Raw genomic sequence first — 25667 nt, forward strand, 5'->3', positions numbered from 1 at the left:
AGACTCTTGCTGCCACAGCCCTATGGCTGCAGCACATTGCTCTGAAACAGGCCTGAACAAGAAAAGAAACCATTCCAAAACTGGGTCGCTGGAAAACAGAAAGGGTTGGCAAATACTATGAGTTCAAACACTAATGAAACAGGTTTATGACTTGGGTAATACACCAGTTTAGCCATAGAATAATTAGTGCAGGCAATGATTTGGTATTTTTTATGGGGATAGTTTCTTGGTTGAATGCAAGTACATTGCATTCCCTATATGATGCAAGTTTATTTCTCTTACTATTTACAGATACACAATACCACTATAACCTAATTGTTAGGGGTATAAGCATCCCCAAACTATAATTATATAGCTGAGATGATGAAAGCATATACACTTTTTCAGTATCTTTTTAATATCACAGTATTCCTAACTTCTGCACAGCATGGTCAGCATCATGGTTCTGCATGGTAATAGTACTGAACCTTACAGTGACATTATCTGATATGATTGCTCATTCCATATTCCTGACTGAAAAGGCTCCCATTCCTAAATTAAGTGAAAATGTTAACCATCATGTGCATTCGCTTTTTCTCCTCAGTCTTCAGAATCTCTGTTAGGACCCATAATACTAGTGCCTGAAGTGCTGGCTGTTGGCTCATAAAAAGTAGAAAGGCACACACTAGCCATTACCCACCTGGAAATATATATATGCATATACTTCTGAAAGAGTCATGAATACGAGGTGGGCTTCAGGGGATTATCTAAAGAGGTTTCTAAATGTCAGATATTATTTTTGTTGAAAAAGACTTTCCCAGCTTTTCTCTAATAGTTTGTCTTTCCATACCACAGATGACACTGGGAAAGAAACACTTCCAAGGACTTTCTTACCTGTGACACCTTCTAACCAAACCAAGCATGATGGGGCTCAGACTCTGTGACCCTGAAGAAGACCATTAGTATGACACCTTCTTGGTCTCTAGAAGGTCTTCTTTCATTACAAATATTTTTAATCCATCCTACATGTCTCTGTGGTGGAGAAATTTTAACACAGCAAGGGGTTCATCTTTCTGTTACGATGGAAAAAATGGAATATGAAGCAAACATTGTAAAACAGAGAAGGCTTAACACCCATGTTAGATGCCACAGCATTCAGCCAAAAGGTATGGTTTGGGAAGGAGAACATTAAAGAAAACAAACCAACAAAAACAAAAGGCCTTAAATCACACTGTATTCTCAGCTTTTTCATAGGTTTCTCTGCTGCCATGGAGTGCTAGTGCTGGCATCATGTAAACCGTTAAGATTTCCTAGCGGCACTGACTTTGGCATGCTGTAGAAGAGACAGGGTCAAGGAGGAAGTGCCCTAATGAAAACAGTGTTGCTCAATGAGAGGAGAAATCAGATGTCTCATTGGGTCCATGTAAAGGCTAAAGGTATCACTACATGAACCAAACAAATGGAGAAACTACGTCATTCTTCAAGCAAACACTTGTTCTTTGTGGTAAAGACATACTAATGTCCAAGGTCACAGATGTGTTGTTGCTGAGGGTACGATGCTTGCCTAACAATCCCTGCCAAGTGCTTCCCTCCAGGAGAACTGACCTGATATGTCGGGGGTGGGAAATCAAGTCTGTCTACATGGATTTGGTGAATAGCTTAGTGTGTTTTGATATAAACTGGAATGCTACTATAGTGGTTGTAAAGCATTTGCATTTTTCCACTGAGAAATTGTGCTAAGGAACTGAGTATTTTGTATGTTATTGTAACACGGGTAGGTGTTTCACTGGAATTTTGGTAGAAAATTTGGCTTGAACTTGTGCATTTTATTGTAGGCATAGTTCTGATAACCATCATTCTGACACACACACACTGCATTAAAGGAAATCAGAACTTGCATTTTCATTAACCCTGATGCTGTAGCATTGTATTTTGCCTTTCTATGTACTAATTACAAAAGGAAAATATGTTCCTGTGCTAAATTTTCAAGTGAGAAAAATCATTATAATACCTAGGAAGCCACTGAGATGATAGTAACTCATATCAACTAATGATCTGTTGCATTGTTTATGCATTTTGTTTTTTGCTCTTCTTTCCTGCAATGTGTAATATCCTAAGTATACACTTCCAGAAGAACTAATCCTAAACTAAAAGTAATGTCAAAGACCCCTGTAAACAATTTTCATGTTTCCTCTTGTAGTTCTTTCAGGCTATTTTAGAAAGAACAGAAATAATTTGAAATAACAGGAAAACACCTTGCTTTCACCACATTATGAATGGCCTTATATATTCCTGGGCAGGGTGAAGAGGCATGCAAGCGGACGAACTCCAGGAGTGAGGTTAGGTCCCATTGGTTGTGTGTGGTTGTGGTTTGACAGCCAATAACAGAGCTTAACCACCCTGGGGAGGAGGGCCAATGGGGTGTGGAGAGAAAAAAACCTGTCAAGAACTTTATAAAAGTTAGTGATTAGAAGGATCAGGTCTCTTCACCTGCAACAACCTCACCAGACGCTTGTAGCAGCAGAGGCTTGTCCACAAACAAGTAAGTATAATAACTGCATTTCTGAACTGTAAAAATGGTATGTATATCAGCAGCTGAGACACAACATGCTTATCTAAAGTGGACTTGGGGAGTTGTTTTTTGGGTTTGTTTATTTTTTTTTGTTCCAGGAATAGCTTGGCAGAAATAAAGCATTCAGTGATTCTGCCATGATCTTCCAATGTGACCCATTTACTGCTAAAACTGGCTTTCAAACTTAGCTTAATCACTGAGAACTCCTGGAATAAGTGAAGCCTTACTCTAAGGGGCTTAAAGCAATAACACACCTACATTGCTCCCTACTGCTTTGTTTTGTATGTGTTTGTTTATGCTTGTGGTTTATTTAAAGTTATGTTCTGCAAGGAGAAGAGAGAATGACTGGAGAATGCATCTGGTTCTGACAAATACCAGTGCTGACAGAGGCATAATTATGCATGTTCATTGCACATTTTCTGAATTATTAGTGCAGAGGATAAGATTCTTCAGCAAGGGCACGTAAGGTAGTCTATAGCACCGGAAAACTGCTCTTGCATTAAGCTGTAACCTATCAAGCTTAATACAGCTTAAAAGTGTCCCATGTGCCTGGCACCCACAACTATTTAGCCTACTTGAAACCCTCATTGCTGCTTCACCCAGCCTCCTCAGCAGGCATTACAAGACTTGAATTGTGATGCAAGTCTGACAGCATGTTTTTACCTTCTCTGAGAACAGCCCAGCCCTGAGAGAGAAGCAGATTTACTCTTAAAAGCCAAGAAACCAGTATCTTGCCACTTCAGCCATCTGTAGCCATCATGAGTACTCCAAGAGTGTTCTTCACTGACTGAAGAGGCCAAGTCCCTGAGTACATAACCTTTCATTCTTGCTAGAGAGATGAAATCAGGGTTTTTGCTCAATGCTTGAATATAGCTCTGAGGCTAATATGGAAATCGGGACAGGGAACTGGCAGTCTCACATACTCCTATCCAGTTGAGATCGGATGTTGAAGCAAAGTCCTTAGAGCATCAGGATGAAAAACCCTTGTTCCCACTCTCACAAGAGACAGCAAAACCCAACCAAGCAAACATATATGCCCCAAAGGGCCTATCAAGATTGTGAAATCAATATGTCAATCAAAAACATCTGCTGCTTTTCTGGGTGACAGAGTCTGAATATTTCATTTCCCCCATTCATTTTACTCACTTTTTAAAACCCAGAAATTAAACATTTTGCTATAATAAAACCTTCATTCCCATAGCAAAGATACAGGGAGAAACATCTTGCTCTTCCCTCAGAGCTCAATTATACATACAGGGGGCACTGCTGACACTTCAGCTCCCTAAAGCATATGTTCTCACACTGTGTCACAGTATAATTCAGGCTGAAAGGCACATTAGGAGGTCTGTAGTCCAGCCTCCTGCTCAAAGTGGGGTTAGACATAAGGTCAGCCAGGCTACTCATAGAATTATTCTGGTGGGTCTTGACAGCCTCCAGGGATGGAGACACCACAGCCTCTCTGTCAACCTGTTCGTCTGCTTGGTTGTCCCAACAGTGAAAAATAATTTTTTGTATCCAATCTGAATCTCTCTAGTTTCAGCTAATGCCTATTGTCTTTCACTCTCTGGTCACATGCTGCTGTGAAGAGCCTGGTTCTACCTCTTTAGTCACCACGCTGTAGGTATTGGCAGTTGCTGAGAGGTGCTGCTGAAGTCATCTCTCCTCAAGGCTATCTAGACCCAGCCCTGCAGCCCTGTGCAAATGGTCCAGCCCCCAGCCTTCTTGGTGACATCTGCTGAACTCACTCCAGTTTGTTAGTGTCTTTCTAGGGCTGCAGGAACCAAACACTGGATGCAGTAACCAGATGTGATCTGAAGAGTGCTGAATAGAGGGGGATAGTCCTTGTTCTCCCCTGGCTTTCTGGGCCGAACTCATGCTCACACAGGATGCTGCTGGCCCTCGTTGCTGATCCCTGTTCAGCCTACTGCCTGACAGGGCCCTGTGCCTTCTTGAAGGAGCTGTATCCTGGTCCCACTAGCCCTGGTGGCATCACAGCAGTGGCTGGGCATTTGTCCTAGCTGAACTTCATGGTGCACCTATTGGTCTCTTCCCATCCCCCGTTCAGGCTCCTTTGGATGGCGGCCCAGCAATCAAGGGTATAAACTAGTCCTGCCAGCTTGGTGTCATCTGCAGGCTAGATAAGAATGTGCTTTGTCAGCAGAATGGGGCCAGGCTTGCCCAGCCTTTCATACCTATCGGTTTGCCCAAGGTTCAAGAAAACAGACTTAGAAACAGATTTTTAATTAAGCTCCATAGAGGATTAAGGGAAATAGCTAGATTCATCCAGTGTAATAAGAATATAAGGTGCATAACTCATTATGTGTCTGTCTTCCCTAAGCATACAACTGCAAATGAGGAGTAAATCCAGTCAGTGCCTATGTGTGACAGGCTAAATTTTTAAATAATTTTCATTCTCTCTATCAACTGTATTTATCTATTTATATATGCAAAGTCATCTTCTTCAAGCCCTGTTCTTTGGAAGCTCTAGTATCTCCTGTGTGCGTGATGCAGCGACATGGACATGTGGTTTGCATTGCTGACTCTGATTATGTGGAAAGGCTGTGTTCACGGGTAAATGGACAGGGAAAGCGACATGCATGGTATACAAACCCTGTTTTGAGTTTGGTCTTGCACTTTTGGAACCAATTTTATAAAAGAAGGCAATTAAGTGACCCAGGAGAAAAACTTACAGATTCTAATTCAGTCTTTTCCTCTCTGCAGATCACGACTCAGGTGAGTTTTTTTGTAAGATTAGAAGATGCCAGCACTTGAGGTGCTTTGAAAGAAAAGACACCAATTAAATATTAATGTTTCTAAGATGCCCTCAATTGCAACATAACAGTCAGCTCCTTCTGCTGTTTGTTTTGCCTCTGCCCTTTGGTTCTCACTATTAATATTAAACAGGATGCACTGCTTGTGCTAATATCCATGAAACTATTTGCCCTGCAGTCCTCCGTTATGGTAGCTGAGGAAAACTTCAGACTTCAGCAGTCCAGTAATTACTTTTACAACTACTGTCCCCTTTTACTCCACCCCCACCTCTTGCTAGTCAGAGGCTGGGGCTGAACAGAGAACTTTATTTGCTTAAGGAGCTTGACAAACACTCAAGGTAGCCATAAAGCTGGGTTTTTTTTTGTGCATTATGTGCAGCTTAATTGTTTTGGTTTTTCTTTCACTTTTCCAAATGTTATGTAAGCAGTTACCACAAAGAGAATATATTGTATTCATATAATGTCAAATAATTGCGAAATCACTTGAGCATGTGAAACCATGATACTAGCCCGCAGTAGGTAAACAAAAATAAAATTTCTTGAAAAACTTGACAACTCCTAGGTCACAGAATCATAGAATAGTTTGGGTTGGGAGGGGTCTTAAACGTTATCTAGTTCCAACACATCTGCCATGGGCAGGGACATCCAACTAGATTGGTCTGCCCAAGGCCCCATCCAACCTGGCCTACTGTTACTGAGAACACAGATCCTAACAACCTTTTCCTACCTGTAAAATATGTCAAATTAAACAAATAAAGTAGAATAATAAGGCAAATAACAGGCTTCATTCTAGGAAAAATGAAATGAGCTGTGCAGCTCTGGCAGCCTGGGTACAATAGTTTTTCCCCAGCACTTGTAACATAACATATCAGCTTTTTAATGTTTCTGTGGATGTGCTAGGAGCTTACTCTTTACAGGGCAGCAGACATACCCTTTCTGAATCCAATAGGGAAGTCCCCAGAATTATGGTCCTCATGAAGGAATCACAGAAAAATAAAGCCCTAAGTGCTTGAACATTCTGGACCTTAGAGCTATCATTAGCTTTACAACTGCTTTTTTTGCACTCATTTCTTCACCATTTCAGTTAGATACACTGCATTTTATTTGTCCTGGTAGCTCAGCAGGGTAGCTGGAAACCACATACCATGTCCTTACAGATTCTGTTGGGGAGCCTGTTGGCAAATCTCCACCTAATCATTCATACTCAATTAAATACCTGCATGGAAGTTGGAACTAATTTGTTGTCCTCCAGTTCATCATTGTGCAAATACATAGTATTGTTTCAGTCTCTCAGAGTACTCACTTGGGCCAGCACTATCAGCCAAAACCTTGTTTTTCTGTATTTTGGCAATTTGCTTTGCAATATGGTTTTGAGTGATAACTGCCTTTGTTATCTTTATGCAAACAGTAGAAACAAGCAAGATACAACAGACAATTAGTCTCATTGCTTATTGCATTGCTGGAGAGAAAGTATACCCATAATAACATTACTTGAGCGACTGATGATCTTACAATTCAGTCAGATGGGTTAAAGATTATCTGGATACGCCTACTTGTGCTTTCAGCATACCTCCAAACTGCAACTCTGAAATCTCCTTACTGATTTAGCAGCTCATTAGCTTTGACCTTGGGCAAGTTCATATTCTTGCCAGAGCACAATTTTCCAGGACTTTCTACAGAGGCTGTGAACTACTGGAGTAATTCCTCATAACTTTGAGCAGCAGTTTTTAACAGTGCTACGGTTTTGACTGAAGTGGTTACAACACAAAATATTACTGCAGTAGTTGTAACAAGAAGCCAATTTCCTGTTTCTAAGAAACACATCGGACACAGAAAGCAGGTGAGTGATAAGGAGGATTACAGGTGAACTTAAATGGTCACCAGTGTAGAAGGATACTTCCCAGATCTCTGGCCACAGCCTGGTGCAGACAGGAGTTCAGGAAACTCTGCTTTTGCAGGACCACAGTGAGGTGTTTCAGCACTTGGAAAAGGAGGGAACCCTTCCTCATTTGATGCAGTTTTAATCACACACTCCTTCAAATTCCCTCTAAATCTAGAATGACTTGCTGTTGAAGAATTGCATAGGATGAATTCTAGTCTCAAAAAATTCACAAAAAGGTAAAGCATACATCTGACACTGCACCTGACTGGTCTGTAGTGGTAGACAATGCCATTTGAATCTTGCACAATAACATAACATTACCAATACCAAAATAGCTTCAACTGTAAATCAGAGACACGGATTTATAGCTGTCTTAATACTATGTTTGCATTGTTGTCAGAAAAATTTGGCACCATTTGGCACAGTGCACCGAACTCTTACTCTGTCAGGAGTAGTGGCCAGATTTCTGATCCTTTCTTCCTGTTACACCCTTCAGCAAGTAGGGCAAGGATTCCCTGGCAACATATCTCTGTGCAGGGAAAGTGGATGGAGGACTTAGATGCATACATGCTTATGTGGTGAGATGTACTTGCTGGCACATGATGAAATGGCATGTTCTCACTCTCCGCTAAGACCAAGTTTGGGGAAAAAAAAATGCAGATTCTGCCCAAAGGCCTGCCCCTGGAGGAAAATTTGTTATTGGAGATAGGTTGTGTTGTTTTTAATAATTCCTGTCGTTACCACCTGCTGACAAAAGCTGTGGGTTTTGCTTTAGCTATAGCATATGATAAAGAGGGAAAAGAGCATGTCTCAGGCTCATAGGCTTATACACACAGGCAAGTAAGCTGGATGGTATGAAAAACTGTAATATAATGCCATATAGTTAACATTTTAACAAGATCAAGCATTTTGTCATAACAAGACAGAACCTGGATTTCAGGTCCTGTGTATCTACAGCTGGTAAGCTTCTGTCACAGTTCAAAGGACAGAAATGGGTGTTGAACCCTTTTAAATTCCTAGGTCATATCAAGAGTGAGCAATGCCTAAAAGTTCTGAAACCAGCCTTGGGGAGTAAAGAATTACAAAGCAAGGCAGGACGATGGGGATGGGAAGGCAAATAGCAAAGCAGCAAAATCTGCCAACACAGACATGGGACAGGGACATTGTTAGGAAAAGCATAGAGGTAAGCAATGTGGTAACTGACATTCTTCTGATCAGTACCAAACAGTCGTGCTTTGCAAAGAAGTCTGCAGAGTCTGCAGTGAGCATACTTGTTAGCTTGGTACATGTTTTTATGACAGACTGACCTTCCTTTAGTCCCAAAGCAAATCTGTGTAAAATACAGAGTCTTTCTCACTTCGCTTCTGGAAGGATGTGTTAGGATGTGGCTCCTGCATTTCTCTCTTCTGTTTCTGCCAGACACACCAAGCCAAGAAGAACTCAGATGGATTTCTGGGCACATGCCTAAGTTAACATGGACCAGACAAGCACAGAAGAGCTCTCCAATAGAAATACCTGAGTGGTTCACATCTTGCATATACAGTCTCCGCCAGCTTGTAACAGTAATTATCTTCCACAGATTAGACAAGATGACTCACCAGTTCCCAGCGCTGTCTCCAGAGCAGAAAAAAGCTCTTTCAGACATTGCCCAGCGGATTGTGGCTTCAGGAAAGGGGATCTTAGCTGCAGATGAATCAGTGGGTGAGTTCCCGATATCAAACAAAGTGCAGGATCCAGCACTTTTTCTCTCAATTTTCCTTCATCTTTGAAATTACTGGAGTAAATTAAAAACGTTTTAAAACTGTTGACTGAGTAAGAAAAACTGAACCAGGAGAAGCTGCATCTATAGCAACAAAAGCTGACGAACTATGGGTTGAGAAGGGAAGGTCTGTGTTACTACATACTGGGACCAGAAGGCCAGCCAAGCCTAAGACCTCTCTGTTTGACCCTTATCCACTTTGCTAGGTACCATGGGGAACAGGCTGCAGAAGATCAATGTGGAGAACACTGAGGAGAATCGCCGGGCTTTTCGAGAGATCCTCTTCTCTTCAGACGCTTCCATCAACCAGAGCATTGGGGGAGTGATCCTCTTCCATGAGACACTCTATCAAAAAGACAGTAGTGGAAAACCATTTCCAGCTCTCATCAAAGAAAAAGGCATTGTGGTGGGAATAAAGGTGAGTACTTGTACATGGCTGGCTGGCAGCATATTCCAAACTCAGTTTCCAGTGAAAATTATGTATGGGACTACGCTTTTTCCTGCCAAACACTTATTTTTGTGCTTGGCTTTAAAGTCACTAAAGGATCTCTGCCACCATTCTCTGTATTGCTTTTATATAATTAACCAAGGGCACACTTACATTTAATGTAGTAACTTTTCATCCACCAGTTCCTACCTACTCAACATTCACTGCAATTAAATATCTCCATGCAGTAACATAAATCCAGTCCTTTCCACATCTGACGGAGCTCTTGAGTCATGCCCTCCAGCCATCTACACCTTGCCCCTTTCTCCGACCTAATTCAGCTCTTTTCTCCACCTTTGCTCCAACATTTCCCTCCTTTGCACCCTTAGCATGTTCAGCTCCATACTTTACTCAATCACCCTGCAGAGACAGACTAGCCATGGGTAAGATGATAAGGATGAGACTGATCTCCATCTTTCTGTAACATGTCCTGATTTTCTTCTCCCCACAGCTAGATAAAGGCACAGCACCCCTAGCAGGAACAAATGGAGAAACCACCATCCAAGGTAAGTAGAGATCTAAGAAACCTAAGCTGCAATAGGAGCAGCAAAAGCCATGGGATGACTCACTCAACTCAAGTTGTAGCCTGGGCTGGTGTCATGCTTTCCAGAGATATATCCTGAACAATTGCTCTCAGTGAAGTACTGTTTCTCCACCTGCAGGGCTGGATGGACTGGCTGAGCGCTGTGCCCAGTACAAGAAAGATGGTGCTGACTTCGGCAAGTGGCGTGCAGTGCTTAAGATCACCAGCACAACACCGTCTCAGCTTGCCATCCAAGAGAATGCTAACACATTGGCACGCTATGCCAGCATCTGCCAGCAGGTATTCACTCTCCAGCAACCTTTCCTGAGATGCTGTTGCCCCTTCTCACTGCTCCTTCTGATAACAAGCTAAGTAACTTGGAAGGCATATCTCTGTCAGGGTGTTTTGAAAAATGAGGAAGAAGGGCAGTGCAGCAAGAAGGAATACCAACAAAGTCAGGGTAGAAAATCAGAACACTTTTTCTTCCATGTTCCCCCAAACCTCCATGGTTTTCTTTTCTTAGCATGGCTTGGTGCCCATTGTGGAGCCAGAAATCTTGCCTGATGGAGACCATGATCTCCAGCGCTGTCAGTATGTCACAGAAAAGGTAAGAGATTACTGCCCCTCTCCTCCCCCTCAAAAATCAGTAGCTAATTTTATGCAGAGTTGTGTTCACAGATCTCAGAGAGTTTTGACCAGTTTTGATACTTCATAACTGTATCACAAAAACAAGTTTCTCACAGTCAAATCATGAGATAAGAGCAAACACAAAAGCAGAATCCATGCTTTTGGACTTCCACTCAAACTGCTAATACAAGTATTCTCAATTGCAATAAGATGGATTAGGAGCAAAACAAATTATCACCTCTTCCAGGACTTCAGTTTGCAGGACTTTTACAAATCCAGTAAAAAGGAAGAGTGGTCTTCTGGTCATCTCAAAAGGAGTGGTGTCTACAGGGCTGCAAATCCTGTGATAAATTTCAAGGGAAAGCAGATTTCAATGCAGTCCTCTCACACTCCCAAGGAATAAGCTGTCTCTCTACAGCAGGCTGATGTGAAAGTTCGAGCAGAGGTCTGTTTTCAATCCTTCTGCTTCCAGGTTCTGGCTGCTGTCTACAAGGCCTTGAATGATCATCACGTGTATCTGGAGGGGACACTGCTGAAACCCAACATGGTGACGGCTGGGCATTCCTGCCCCAAGAAGTACACCCCTCAGGATGTAGCTGTAGCAACTGTCACTACTCTTCTCCGCACTGTTCCTGCTGCTGTTCCCGGTGATTCCTGTTTCATTCCTGTGTATCCATTCATAATGTCACTCTTACTGGCCTTGCTCGTACATCTGACTCACTCACTCCTCTGGCATGTAAAAGTCAGGCACTGTGGTGGCTGAAGCACTCTGTCTCTAAGCCTCTAAACCTCTTTCTTGCAGGAATCTGTTTCCTGTCTGGAGGTCAGAGTGAAGAGGAGGCTTCTGTCAACTTGAATGCCATGAATCAGTCCCCTCTGCCTAAGCCTTGGAAACTCACCTTTTCATACGGGAGAGCCCTGCAAGCCTCTGCCTTGGCAGCGTGGGTGGGCAAAAGTGAGAACAAGAAGGCTGCCCAGGAGGCCTTCCGCAAGCGGGCACAGGTATGAGGCTTCCCCCCAGTGCAGAGTGGAGCTGCTCACTGCGAAGGTAGACGTGTTGTCACCTTCTGTTGGCTACTCTTGTTCCTGCCTCTCCTAGTGCTTCATGTCCACCAGAGATGTTACTCTCTGACTTTTATCTTGCTTGGTTACTCCTGCTGTCTTTCTACACCTGTCTTTCTTACTCCAAGCTAACTGACTTCCCCGCCTTTTTGTTTCTTTTTCAGATTAATGGTCTGGCTTGCAGAGGACAGTATGTTGTGTCTGGGAAGACTGACACAGCTGCCACACAGTCTCTTTTCACTGCCAGCTACACCTACTGAAAGTGCAGAAACTTTCCTTCATCCTGTCCCTCTTCACAATGTGGAAGGTGTTCAGAAATGAAAGAAAAACCAAGAAATCTAATTTCCCTTACCCGAAACAAGAATGGGGATAAAATAGATTAGCTACCTCTCCACCCTTTGCTCCCACAATTTACCAAGGGAATATTCTCGTTTCATCTGCCCATTCCAAGGAAGGGGAATTCTTTCCAGACAACACACCACAGCTGCCAATGTATCAAGAACCCCTCTCCCTCTGGTTTAAACTTAGTCACAATAATAGTAGGCAGATTAAGTAGTTCCTTGGCTATTAAAATACATACCTTTGCCCTTTGCCACATTTTGCATACAAAATAATGAATTACAAAACCTGATTGTGTCTTCAATCATGGAAATAAAATAGTAATCAAAACTTAATCTCTTTCTCACAATTCCTTAATGCTTTACAGCCTCTTGCACACATCTGTGGTTTTCAGTAGCCTTTGCAAAGATTAAGTCACAAAGCATAACTGCTGGTGAGTTTTGGAAGCCCTGAGGAGATCAAAGGGAAATAATCCAAGGGTGATACAGCTGGAGATGTTAATCCCTCTGACTGAAATCTGACTGACATTAAGAAAATTTGAGAGAGCTATATGATGAGCAGTGCACTGGACCCAGGCCACAGATAAACTACACTGCTTTCAGAAGCATCTTGCGTCTCTGGAGAATCATGGTGTGATGCGCTGAGTTGCACAGGTTGAGTTAGAGCTCTCCAAACTCTATTTTTCCAAAGCAATTTTATGGTGGCATTTTCTGCATAAATTAAAGAAAAACATGCAGTGAGGCATCTTGGCCCACAGTTTGACTTCTGGTATGTTGTTACATACCTGTTGGAGATGTAAGCAGAAATAACAGACCTAAGGTTAGAGAAGAACGTCTGCTTGGCAGCAAGCTACGCCAACTAATGAGTGACATCCTGGAGTGGCTCACCCACCAGCAAAGACGTGCAATCCAGAAGACACCCCACCACCACCTTCAGGGGCACCTGGGACCAAGCCTGCACAGTCAGAGCCATCTCACTGTTCAGGCTATTTCTGCCAGTCATGGGCACCCACTGCTTCTGCCAGCAAGGAAAGGAAAAATAGGGGAAAAGAGGAGAAAACACAGAAAATCACTGCCCCGTAACATTCTCCTGTTCTTTGCATTAGTAAGCACTCTTTTAAATAGCAATAAATAGCCAAATCTCCTCCACATAGATCAAATCAGATCCAATCATTACATAATTAATGCATGTGTTTAGTCCATCTTGACCTTAATGATGAATGAAGAGCAAGTGACTTGCTAAAAAAGACCCCAGAGGCTGTTCCTGGAGTCAGCAACAACACCTCTTCTCTGGTTCACCTGTGGTCCTGTAGGTCTCCATGCACCTGAGTTCACTCAAACCTCTGCTCCTGATGAAAAGTATCCTACTGATCTATGTATGTTGCTTCTCTTAGAATTGATAGCAGAAAAAATGTTCCCCCAAATAGCAAAAGAAACAGTCTTTCACTTTATAAAACTAAAGCTGTAGCTTTGGTAAGTAATTCCTGCTTGTCTGCTGGATATCTGTCACAGATGCCGTGCCTGGTGCACCTGCGGCCTGTCCCCAAGCACAGTGTGTCTCACCTTGACAAAGGTGTTTGTGACTGGAGCAAGGAGATATCTGCTGAATGTGTGATCATGAATCAAGGCAAGGCTGTGTATATAAGAAAATTTATCTGTCAGTTTTGAAAATGAACATCCTTCTAAAAAAAACCCAGGAGAATAATGATGCAGTTGTCATGCCAGAAAGACAGGACACCATCCAGATGGACCTGGACAAGCTGGAGAGGTGGGCCTGTCTGAACTCATGAGGTTCAACAAGGCCAAGTGCAAGGTCCTGCACCTGGGTCAGGGCAATATGTAGTTTCATACAGGATAGGGGATGATGTGATTGTGAGCAGCCCTGCGGCTAAGGGCTTGAGGGTGCTGATTGATGAGAAGCTTGAAGAGCTGGCAATGCACGCTTGCCACCCAGAAGGCCAACTGTATCCTGGGCTGCATCAAAAGAAGTGTGGCCAGCAAGTCAAGGGAGGTGATTCTGTTCCTCTGCTCTGCTCTTCTTAAACCCCACCTGGAGTATTGTGTCCAGTTCTGGAATCATAGAATCATATAATAACCAGGTTGGAAGAGACCCACTGGATCATCGAGTCCAACCATAAAAAGGGTATGTAACTGTCGGAATGAGTCCAGAGGAGGCTGCAAGGATGATCCGAGGGCTGAAGCACCTCCCATCTGAGGACAGGCTGAGAGAGTTGGGGTTGTTCAGCCTGGAGAAGGCTCTGGGGAGTCCTTATAGTGACCTTCCAGTACCTGAAAGGGGCTACAGGAAAGCTGGGGAAGGACTTTTTACAAAGGCTTGTAGTAGTAGGTCTAGGGGCAATGGATACAAACTGTGGAGAGGAAGACTTAGGTTAGACATTAGGAAGAATTTCTTCATGATGAGAGTGTTGAGGCCCTGGCACAGGCTGCCCAGTGAAGCTGTGGCTGCCCCTTCCCTGGAGGTGTTCAAGGCCAGGCTGGATGAGTCCTTCGGCAGCCCAGTCTTGTGGGAAGTGTCCCTGCCCATAGCAGGAGGTTGTAACTGGGTGGGCTTTCGGGTCCCTTCCACCCCAAACCGTTCAATGATTCTACGTTTCCGCTGCGTGGAGACGCCGCGGCCGTCACCACCAGAGCTCCCGGCGACCGCTAAGCGGCCGGCACCTCCCTCGACGCGACTACATTTCCCGTCATGCAGCGCGCGGGGCACAGGCGGAAGTGCGTCACTCCCCCCGCGCTGCCTGCCGGGAAGAGGCGCGGCGGGCGCTGGAGATGGCGGCGGCGGCCTTGTTCCGAACCCGTCGGTGGCAGCTGGCCCTCCGCGCCCCGGCGGCCAGGGCGCTCTGGGGCCGCCGCAGGTAACGGCGCGGGAAGGGGGTGACGCCAGAAGTAGTTACTGTTACAAAAATGAGAATGTTTTGATTTAAGCTGAAGTTTCGTTTAAGTAATTGTATTTTTTGAAAGTTAGGCAGAATGTTCCTCTCGCAGCGCGTTTTCTTTCAGTGTTTTTCTTTGGAGATGACAGCAACTTCTGTTCAGTCTGAGCTGTGCTGGACAGACGCCTCTGCTGTAATCACCGGTGTTCGCAGTGTCTCCCTGTCTCAGGTGCAAGGTCAAGTAGCGCTGGCTTCAAACTCTAAACTAGCAAGAGTTTTAACTGTTGTGAAGTTAATAATAACGTTAAAAACAGTCCTTGGAAAGTAATAGAATATGCATAGGATCTTCGGGGAGATTTATACATATAGATATAAGTGGGATATGTGCTCTGTAACCAGCTTTTGTCTCATTGCATGTGATTGATGGAGATCACTCTCACATGTTGCCCAGCCCTGATAAAGGATGTTTGCTCCCTAAAATTCCAAAAGGAGTCTTAGTGAGTTTATTTGCTGGCATTTTTGGTGTCAGGAGGGCTCTTCCTGGATTTTGCCTGGTGTTGGTTATATCCCTGCCAAGGGTAAGGCAGTGTTGGGGTTGTTATTTAATACCAGTAGGAATGGAAAATAGTCATCTCTGTGTAACTTTTTAGGTGCGACTGATGCAAGAAGTAGTTACTACTGCAAAAGTGGGATATTCTGGTTTAAGCTAAAGTAGAATCAGTTCTATAACTAGTCAAGTCTCATTTAGTAACTATTCTTTGAAAGTTGCAGACAGAATGTTCCTGTGATAGCACATTTATTTCAGTGTTTTCCAGCCGCTGTTCTCTGGAGAAATGATAACATCTTGTGTATGATATGTGCTGAACAGATGTGTCTTCTATAATCACCTTCATTTGTTTATAGTCTCCCTCTTAATGTAAAGAATGTAAAGTCAGACAAGATAACTAGTACTGTCCCAATTAGCTGAGATTTGGCTGTTGTGAAGTTCATAATAACATTAATATTATTCCTTGGAAAGTAATAGAATATGCATAAGATTTCTGGGTAATGTTATATATATGCATGCAAGTGGGAAATATATTCTGTGACCAGCTCTTGTCTTGTTACGCATGATTGATGGAATTATCTCTCATGTATCTGGTGCTGTAATGAAGTACACTTGCTTTCTAAAACTCTAAGACAAGTATCAGAGAGCTTATTTGCTGGTATTTTCAATATCATGACCGTACTTGTGTTGTTAATGAGGTTATGACACATGTGTGGTACATGAGTAAGGCAAGCAACTTGAGGTAGGCTTCAGTTTTCTAGATAAAACTAGTGATCATATCTTTTTAATAGTGGGCACTAATTTTTTCTATAGTAGTGGTTATTTTGTTATCCTATTTTCACAGCAGATTAGAAAATGGAGCTGTTACTGGGAATATAAAGACATTAATCTGGTTAATATTCTGTTTATGCTCTGAGCAATAAGGTAAGGTAGAGAGATAATCACTATGTAGAGACATATGTGGTGAGCCATATTTGGGGGGAAAGCAAAGGTCTTTTGTTTGTGCATGCATGAGTCCAGCAGGTGCATAAACTCTACAGTTTAGGTTGAGTCCGATATTAAAATAGGATGAAAAGAAAAATGCTCCGAGTCAGTGTTGAGTAGCCCAGAGACTGAAAATACTTCTGTCTGGTGTCAACAGGAAGGAGGAAAAAGAAGTAGAAGCAGACAAAGTAATTCCTGAAGAGAAAAATGAACCCAGCCTGATCTGTCCCCCACCTCGGAGCAGAAATTATCTTCCTCCAGCAGATATACAGAACTACCTGGAGTCTCGTGTCAAGGAGATTTTTGGACCCTCACTTCCCAATAATTGGCGTCAGACACCCCTCAATGAAAACAGGTTGAAGTATCGATTACTGGCTCAGCTGGCAGCAGAACTTGGTCACGCTGTCCCCAACTCACAACTCCACCAGATGTGCAGTGCTGAGGACGTCTTGACTTTCTACAGCACTCCTGTGAAGGATGCATCCAAGTTTGATGAACTGTGCGCTGCAGAGCTACCCCCAAACCTGAAGATTACCTGGAAGCAGTAAGTTGTGGTATGAAGTGTCATGCTGCTTTGCGTGTGTTCAGAACAACTCTCTCATTGTGGTTGCAACTGAATGTATGATTATAACTAATAAAAGTTGTTTAGTTGTCCTCAGGTTTCATTTGTTTCCATTTATTATATACAGAAAGAAGAGCAGTTGTTCACTCTGTGAAGCAGTCGCAAAGCGTGGTCAGTAGCAGTACTCGTGTGTGCCTTCTTGCCTTTACCTTGCTGCCCAGCAGTTACAGGGTCCAGTGGGGCTGAACAGGGGAAGCAATCCCCAGTTTCTTCCCTGCACCTCATAAGCTTCTTGTCTTCAGAACTGAACTTTGTAATGGGTTTTTGTGAGTATAGTTTGGCTGTGTTGGGCACCCTGTTCAGCTCGGCTACCAAGAGTAGTGGGGCCATCACACTTCTTGGGAAGGAGCAGGGAGGTAAGCCAGGATATTTTTATTTTTTTTTTTAATTTTGCCCTGTCAGCAGTAAGGTTTTAAAATCCATCACAGGTGCCATCTTAATAGAAAACCACTTGTTCTACTCAAAATTGGTATGTGAAGACAGGGTCAAGTGGAATTTCAAAGTCTCTTAGCTAGGTAATGGTGAACAACAGCCCTATAAAAATAGTTGCCATCAAGGCAGCTTGCAGAAATCTTCCATGTCTCTGCAGGGACACCATTTTCATAAATTCTTTTGCTTCTTCTAATGGCTGTTAGTTTTTCTTATATTATGTGTTATATATAGGTTAGTTTTTCTGTGGGTATGGAAAAACATGGAATAGCTCAATGCTAGTTTTTCTTCCCATGTAACTGATGATGTAGTTTAGTTTTTAATTTGAGGAAGCAAGTGGTGAAGTCAGGAGGACAAGAAAATAAATGCAGCAGTCTGAGAAATGCCTGATACTTCGTGAATGTTTTCATTCGCTGTTGTTTCAATTAGGTGTGCTGATTTTTCCCTCCCTACAGACAGCTGATTGAGACAGGAGCAGGTGGTTTTTCTGAACACAAGAGTCACATTCCAGAGCCTTCACACAGCCAGAAGTCACAATCCACACAGTGGTACAGCAGCGCTAAAGGGTACCCACTTCTCTGCTGGGCAGGAGTTATTTGAGGATGGAAAGAGGCCACAGTGCCTGGGTGGGTGACCCCCAAGCAGCGGGGCCAGAGATTGCTGCCAGTCATGTTATGTTGGCCAGGTTTGTACCTGAAGTGCACAAACCTGCAGATGGCCTAGGGGCCACAGATTCCTCTTCAGAGTCGACCCAATTGCAACTTATTTATTGGTCATACAGCCCTGTTAGCTGCCTAAGCTCACAATGCACAGCACAGAGAATAACAAACCCCTGAACAGGAACTGGAAAAAAAATAAATCCAAAGGCTACCTGAAGACTGATTTTTTTTTTTCCAGATTTTTTTTTTCCAGGGTCACAGATTTGAGGAGGTGAGCACACATTGCTCCTGAAAGGAAAGATATCTGGGAAAAGCAAATGTGCTGTTAGATTCAGGCTTCCTCTGCAGGTGTTTATCTGTCAAGTGGAAAAGGCTGAAGATACTACTAAAATAATAGCAAACACATAGAGCTAGCCAAGAAGAAATGCTGTGAATGTGTGGTAGGCAGGACAAAGCAGTTTTCAGGAAGTGGAAAATAGAGATTCAAATCCTTCTTCAACCTGAAAGACAGAGAAGAAACTCAAAACCACATTTTCTACCTTCAAAAAGACTGCCCATGTCATCATGCTACAGGATAAGTGGAGGGGGACAACATCATTACCAGTTCTGTGGAAGAGATTGACCAAGAACACAAGATTCATGCTGTGTTAACAGTGTGCTTGGGAGAAACAACCCCAGGGTCTACAGCTGCAAAACTGAGGCTATAGAATATAAAGTTTTTATCTTAGAATTAAACCCCCTGCTAACTGCAGTATGAGTGGGCATGGGTGCTACTGACTGGGTGCTTGAATGGAGTACTTGTTGCTGATAAGGTTTTCTAATACCATTATTTTCCCAATGCAGCAGAACAAGGACCAGCTCCATAGCCAAATGTCTTCAGCAGAAATTGTCCCCGTGGAATTAGGATCAAAGTTATAGTGAGGGACCCATAACACTACCCGTGGTTCTTTATGGTAACAGAAAGCCTGCATGGCTCAAGTCTGATCCTTATATTCCCAAGACTGAAGCACACATCAGTAGAGTCAGAAGAAAATACCAACCCAGAAGAAACACTGTAAGACCCAACACAGGTATCCTACATTTTCTTTGAGTCCCAGGAAAATGACAGAGACCAGGCTACACCTTTTAGTTTTTTGATAATTTTTTTTTGCATCTGTTTTGGAAAAAATATACAAAAAAAGCCAAGAAGAAACAACATGGAAATGTGAGGTAAACATTCCAGTAAAAGTACGGACAGAGGCTCCATTCTTTAAAGGAGACACACAGCAGTTATCACCATGCTAGAAGAATGAGATGCAGGAATATCCTAGAAACAGTGAAAAGTCATGAAATGAAGCCTTTGCCCCAGTTCTAGCCATTGTTAATGGGCTTTTTTTTTTTGTTCTTACTCCCTCCCCCCACCCACAATTAACCGCCTCTTTATTCCTTAAACAAAGTTGTTAAATTGTAAAACAGCAGTTTTGATATAAATTCTGTATGGCAGAATTTACAAAAATGCAGACTGCTACTACAGACAGTGTCAGTTTTTTCAGGGTATGTTTTGACTTGTCGAAGCCCCTGAGTTAAAACTACACTGTCAGAGCAAGCAAATTGGCTTCTTGGTTATGCCAATGCGAATGCCAAGTAATGCCACTACACTGAAGAAGCGGTGACACTTTTCCTTTGCACCAGTGTTACTAGTTACCCCACAAATCTATGATGAAGTTATGAAACACTGAAAGCACAGCTTCAGCTCCACAGTGGCGGCTGTATATCCCCATAGTCAATTCCTGAAGCCAGGACTCACTGGGAGCTTTAGCTGGGCCTTGGGGAGGACTGGAGGTCTAGGGAGATGATATAGTCAGCTCACATGCTATCAGCTACTACTATAAATTCTCATATCCAGTCTGTCTATATTGCAGACCGAGTACATTGTTTTAGTTATTCTTCAATAACTAGCACAATCACTCACACCAGAACAATCAAGCTTAATTCAGTGAGATGCTTAAGGACGTACTGCCAAGTAGTCTGGGAACTGGATGGCTAACTGATGTCCATAATGCTAAGGAATGCTTAAGCAGCTCACTGAATCAAGGATGGATGTTTATTATTTCTTGATAGAATCATTCATGTTACAGTCCCAATCACAATTATTTTGATCTGAGTTAAATATATGCGATTACTTCAGATCTGTGCTGAGCTTACTCAGATCAGTATCTGACCCACTGGTAGAAGCACTTCTTATGGTAAGAAAAGGTAAAAGTGATTTTTTTTTTTCAAGACCTATAAATTCAAAATGAAAAAAAAAATTGTGTACAAATATCACATAACAACATCAACAATTCCATAGATGTAGTTCCTCAGTGCACACTTTAAACAAGAAAAGGATTTTTTTTGTTCTTTTTCTGTTTTGCTTTTAAATTCTGGCATAATATTAAAGCTGACAAAAAATCAGGGCAAGCTACATCACTTCCTCATACAAAAAAAGTACAAAACATTAGCCTCTAACTAGACATAACATAATACTGGTCATCACAGTTAGACATTTAGTAACTGTGTGTCTTGGAGTATTGTACTGGAGGGTAATAAAAAATAGCTTCTGTTGCCCAGCTTCCATCTCAGGTTACTTCAGTCATAGAGGCAGAGTGATTCTGCAAACAGCAAAAGGCGAACAAATTAACATTTGCATACATTTTAGCATTTACATATCCTAGTGTGTAAAACGAATGAGAAAAACTTTCACTGAATAAAATGTTGCCCTGTTAATGTAGGGCTTTAAAATGAAGAGATGAATGCAAATGTGACTGCCATCTATCCTGAGCTTGTGGTGGGAAACACTGAACACAAGCCCTGCTGCTGGGCTATAAGCACTCTTGCTAACAGGTTTGAAATGCAAGGGACTGCTTTTTCAATAGAGACTTTCAAATTGGGCTGGATCCTGTCCAGAGGGACAAGCCAGTACAGGCACAAGCACTTCATACAACCAAGTGACTAAGACAGCAGCTCTGCCCTCAGTCATTTGGCTGCATGTGAAATGTGTGTAAAATTCCTACACTGTTTGATCCTAGGGAGCACAGAGAGTTTAAAACCATGCAGAGGTGGGGTCATTATGCCAAAACACATGCAGCCTTGGATATATCGCAAAATAGAAGTCTTCATTACTTGGAAAATGTTGACTCAGCCTTCTTGGAAGCCAATGTCCAGGGCTTCAGTGGCAGTACAGAGTCATCCTTGCACCACGCTGCCTTAATAGGATTTGTGTGGGTGCAAAGACAAACAAGAGTGAGAATGAATGAAGAACTCCTCACAGAGAAGGATGGTGCACCTTCTATATCCAAAGGAACCGTAATGAGCAGCCACTCCTAAGGATTTGTTTATAATAACTCCAGAGTAGGATCACTTTTTCCACAATCCACTCATGCATGGTAGTTACATGGTCATTTACAGAATGATATCCTGAATCAGAGAAAATTACCTTCTTGATTATAGCAAACATTAACAGTTAAGGCCTTGTCCCTGCCTGCTCTTCATAGCCCAGAAGCTATAAATAGCTAACTAGACACACTTTTTCTCAGTCTCTAAATATTTTCATCTGTTCAGCCCTTCTGTCACACATGATCCACTGTGGATGTGTGAGTACCATTTACTTTTTCGACTGCATGTCCACCAAGAGCACAGTTAATGCACACAGTTCTGTACAGTCTGTTGAAAGCTTTCCAGTGAATCTTTGCTTAATCAAAATTGGCCTTTCCATTAAGCAAAATATTTCCAAGCCTTAGAAACAGTGTCTTTTACGCTTTTTTAATTCCTATTTTCAGTTGATTTGTCAAAGGATTTAAGAAAAGTAACTATGGTCCTGCCACACACCATATATCCAGGAATGACAGGCCATTTAATAAAGGAAGTACAAATTAAAGAACAAATAAATTACACCAGGACATTTCAGATAACTGATAAACTACAGTTGCTCCTTGTTCCCAGAAATTCTTAGCAGGTGGCATTTGTTTGTTTTGAAAAGACTGGGTATTATTTGGTTATGCTGACACAAGCCATTTGAAGTCACTAGTTTAACAGAAACACCATCAATGATGATGTTGCCTCTACCCTATTGTTTGGCAAACTTGGAAAAATGCTATAAACTTATCTTCTCATGACTTAGAGATAGAAAACAGTACATGAGTTTTTCCTGTTATAGAAGATACTAAACAGTAATAAGAGAAAAAACCATATCTGTAATATTTGTCTGAGCAGTGTAGCTTATCCTCAGGATTATGAATTTTAAAGTAAATCCTTAAGACATCCCAAAAGCATTCTGAAGTGTAATTAGACAGAATTATCTTTGCTTTTCTTTTGGCTTTCTATACTTCAAAGCAAAAGATTGTTATCACAAATGATGTTCAGAGACATGTGAAATCCTACTGCTTTAATTTTGGATGTGCATAGGGGCAGATGATCTACCATATTTGGTAGTTTAAGAGGTAAGTGCCTTAAAACAAACTCTTACTTGATGTAATTTCACTCTGTTCAATGGGCTTAATGTTAGGAGTAAAACCAGCTCCCTGTGTTGTTATGGATGCAACTAGTTATAGCTCTGCCATAACAAAAAATGTGCTTGCTGATGGTCTGTGTAAGAGGATTTACAGTACCTGTGCACTCAAAGTTTCCAGAGGACTCTCCACTCTTGGAAAAGCCATTAATGGCATTCCTCGTGGGTCTTCAGGCTTCGGTTTAGAAGGAGCTCCATGAGTGCCTTTAAAATTATGCACAACACATATACCCTGTGTAATACAGAAAAGAAAATAAAATGAAGTCAGCGTGTTCTGTCTCCAGCAAGAGCTCACAGGAATTAGCATCAGGGCTCTCACACCTGCCAGTTTTTCCAAATAACTTAACCTGGGGTTTAGTTCAAGGTATCATCCATCTCTGTAGCCTTGGGCTACAGGGTGTTTAAAGATGTATTTGGGTGTGGTGGACTACCTTGGTAAATCAGCTAATCTTGACTATAATCTGATGTGATGAACCATTCTAAGCCTTTTTTGTGTGTTATACAGCAGAGACCCCCACATCTGCTTTAGCATCACAGAACCATGGACTACCCTAATGATGCATTTTATTGGCCAAATATTCCCTTCAGACTCTGACCATCATCTCCAAACAGTGAAACCAGCTCACCGGATGACGGAATCTAACTCTCATCTGACATCAAGCTCATTTAGCACCATTTCTGCATATTTCCAGCACAACTTCTGTGGTGTTTATCCTATAATCCTTTCCCTTGTGCATGACCAGACTTACTGCTACATGGTGATGCTAATAACAGCAAACACGCATGGCAGGTTGGGGCTTAGGAACACAGTGGAAAACAAAAAAGACATACAGGAGCTGACACATCTACTGTCAGAGCCATTCCTGCAACCAGCTCCTTGCTAGCTCTTTCTCTTCACGGCTCATTAGACATGAGCAAGGAGCAGTCTGCAGCCTGGTCAAGACTTGTGTTGGCAGCAGGAACCTCACAGCACCTCTCCCCTCCAATCTATGGGGAGAACCCTTCCACCACTCTGCAATCTCACTCATGACATCTGCAGAGTGGCAGAGGGCTTGCAGGGCCAAAATATGGCTGGGAGCAGGCTGTTTCTGCTAGAAACGGGTACTGGGAGCACATAGATTATCCTGGCGTGACTGCGTCTTATATTGCAAGTGCTGGATTTAAGCTGCCTTTTCCAATGGGAATCAGAAAACTTACCTTAAAGCCAAAGAGATTCAGGTCTGAAGTTGTGGACATCTTTTTATTTAAATGGAACACAGGAATAAATACTATGTGAGGTTTGTTTTGTTTTGTTTTACTTGTTCTAGCTTTTTTTTAAAGTACAGAATAGAAAAATAATCAGTGACAGAACAATCCAGATCTAAGGGATATTTAAAACATAATCTCTCCTGATTACAGGGTAAAGTGTCTGCTGCTATGCAGTGGATAGTTTTGAAGCATATTTTGATTAATTGGAACCAGGCATATTTCTGTGTGGTGTCACCTTATCTCCCTGTAGTGTGGATAAATCCTCAGCAAGAGATCTCTTACCAAACAAAACACTTAAACCACACAGCCATCGAAGGAACAAGTAGCATTCAAAATCTAGAGGGGTGCTGATTTTGGGGAAGGCTTTTGATATGTTTTAATACATTTGGTTATCCTACAAGATGGTGAACAATTTCAGCTCAACTCCAAATGCTGCATAAGGAGTTTAGTTTCCCAGGGAGTTTCTCCTGACCTCTTTCTACTGCATTTCTTTTATGATCTAAAACAAATGGGGAGCCAGGACCACTGCTTAGAGCCCCAGACAACAGTCTGTATCATACACTTTTGGCAGTTAACAGGTAGACAGGGGGTTTTGCGATGCAGGGGTGTCAGGTCTCCAGCATGCCCTCCTTTTGTCTACACAATCTTTAAAGCATTTTTCAGGACAGATCAAGTAAGAACATGTATGGTAAGTATAATTTTGAAACACATACAATGCACAAATATCATCATATTTGCCATACTAATGGGTATCAACCTGATTTTATATTAGGATTTTCTCTGATGATACCATTAATTGATGGGGCTGGAATTAGTTCTTAGCAATTGGATTAATCAGCTGCAACAGGCCACAAAAGAATAGTAATGCTTAGGGTTTTTTATTAACTTGGTTTTAAAAGGAATTAGGAAGGACTGACTGGCTTACCAGAAACAAAGCTACGGCACTTCCCAAGATGAAGCCTGCAATCACGTCTGAACAGTGGTTTCGGTACTCAGAAACTCGATTTAGCCCAGTGAGGAATGCAGCACACAGGGTACCCAGACACAGCACGGGTTTGGCTAGCCTGCTGCTCTTTGTTTTAATTGTGCTTGTGATGTACATCTGAAAAAAAGGGCAAGCCAAAAATTAAAAGGGGCTCTGCCAGAAACACATCTTTTAATACATCCAGACAAAATCAGGAAAGTGACAAAACTCATCATTCATTAAAATAAAAACAACACTGGGAAATGGAGGAAGAGGTTTAAGGTAATGCAGAGACCACTTTTAAAAGAATAAAATGAATACTGAAAAATGCTGTTTCAGGATGCCAAATATCCCATCAAAGTCCCAACAATGGACTTTTCTGAGCTGGTATGTGCAGGCTCAGTATTACTGACCTCCTAACTTGTGCAAGTACTTGCTCCTGTGCTAGTAAACATTCACTTTGAATGTACATGGCTAAGTGTTTCCAAACAGAGTCAAGAGCTTATGTTTATACTCCTGCAGAAACTGTAATGTGCACATGGTGGAATGTCTAGTATCAATATGAGCTAGCTGCTCCAGTTTAATAAGTGGTGTTAAGAAATACAGAACTTTAAGAGAAACCATTCCAGACATTTTCTCAGCAAGATAAAACCAAACACAGAATATGAGAGAGATTTCTTTCAAAACAAAGCTGATTCTGAAAATGTAACTCCAGAGCATGGAAGTTTCCATGTGCTCTGAAATTTTTTTAATGAACCTCATATGTTTTTGGCAGTTTGTATTTTCTCTTAAATGTAT

At 42.2% G+C, this 25667-nt stretch overlaps 3 protein-coding genes across 3 annotated transcripts in view; 2 read left to right on the forward strand and 1 right to left on the reverse strand.

Moving 5' to 3' along the window:
- The first annotated feature begins 2379 nt into the window (after nucleotides 1-2379).
- ALDOB (aldolase, fructose-bisphosphate B) lies at nucleotides 2380-12076 on the forward strand. The gene is made up of 9 exons (XM_069880524.1): nucleotides 2380-2521; nucleotides 8784-8905; nucleotides 9170-9381; nucleotides 9902-9956; nucleotides 10113-10273; nucleotides 10497-10580; nucleotides 11073-11247; nucleotides 11403-11602; nucleotides 11827-12076. The coding sequence occupies exons 2-9, from the start codon at nucleotides 8794-8796 to the stop codon at nucleotides 11920-11922; spliced, it is 1095 nt and encodes a 364-aa protein (XP_069736625.1). The 5' UTR covers nucleotides 2380-2521; nucleotides 8784-8793; the 3' UTR covers nucleotides 11923-12076.
- Nucleotides 12077-14764: 2688 nt separating this feature from the next.
- On the forward strand, nucleotides 14765-17080 carry MRPL50 (mitochondrial ribosomal protein L50). The gene is made up of 2 exons (XM_069879897.1): nucleotides 14765-14873; nucleotides 16580-17080. The coding sequence occupies exons 1-2, from the start codon at nucleotides 14788-14790 to the stop codon at nucleotides 16968-16970; spliced, it is 477 nt and encodes a 158-aa protein (XP_069735998.1). The 5' UTR covers nucleotides 14765-14787; the 3' UTR covers nucleotides 16971-17080.
- Nucleotides 17081-19262: 2182 nt separating this feature from the next.
- Nucleotides 19263-25667, reverse strand: part of PLPPR1 (phospholipid phosphatase related 1) — a 131070-nt gene continuing 124665 nt past the window's right edge. The window contains exons 6-8 of the mRNA XM_069879895.1: nucleotides 24831-25007; nucleotides 22758-22889; nucleotides 19263-20762 (exon numbers count right to left, since the gene is read on the reverse strand). Coding sequence (XP_069735996.1) covers nucleotides 20730-20762; nucleotides 22758-22889; nucleotides 24831-25007 — 342 coding nt within the window. The 3' untranslated portion in view covers nucleotides 19263-20729. The remainder of the gene's footprint in view (nucleotides 20763-22757; nucleotides 22890-24830; nucleotides 25008-25667) is intronic.

The sequence above is a fragment of the Phaenicophaeus curvirostris genome, chromosome Z (assembly GCF_032191515.1).
Source record: "Phaenicophaeus curvirostris isolate KB17595 chromosome Z, BPBGC_Pcur_1.0, whole genome shotgun sequence".
In the NCBI taxonomy this organism is placed as follows: domain Eukaryota; kingdom Metazoa; phylum Chordata; class Aves; order Cuculiformes; family Cuculidae; genus Phaenicophaeus; species Phaenicophaeus curvirostris.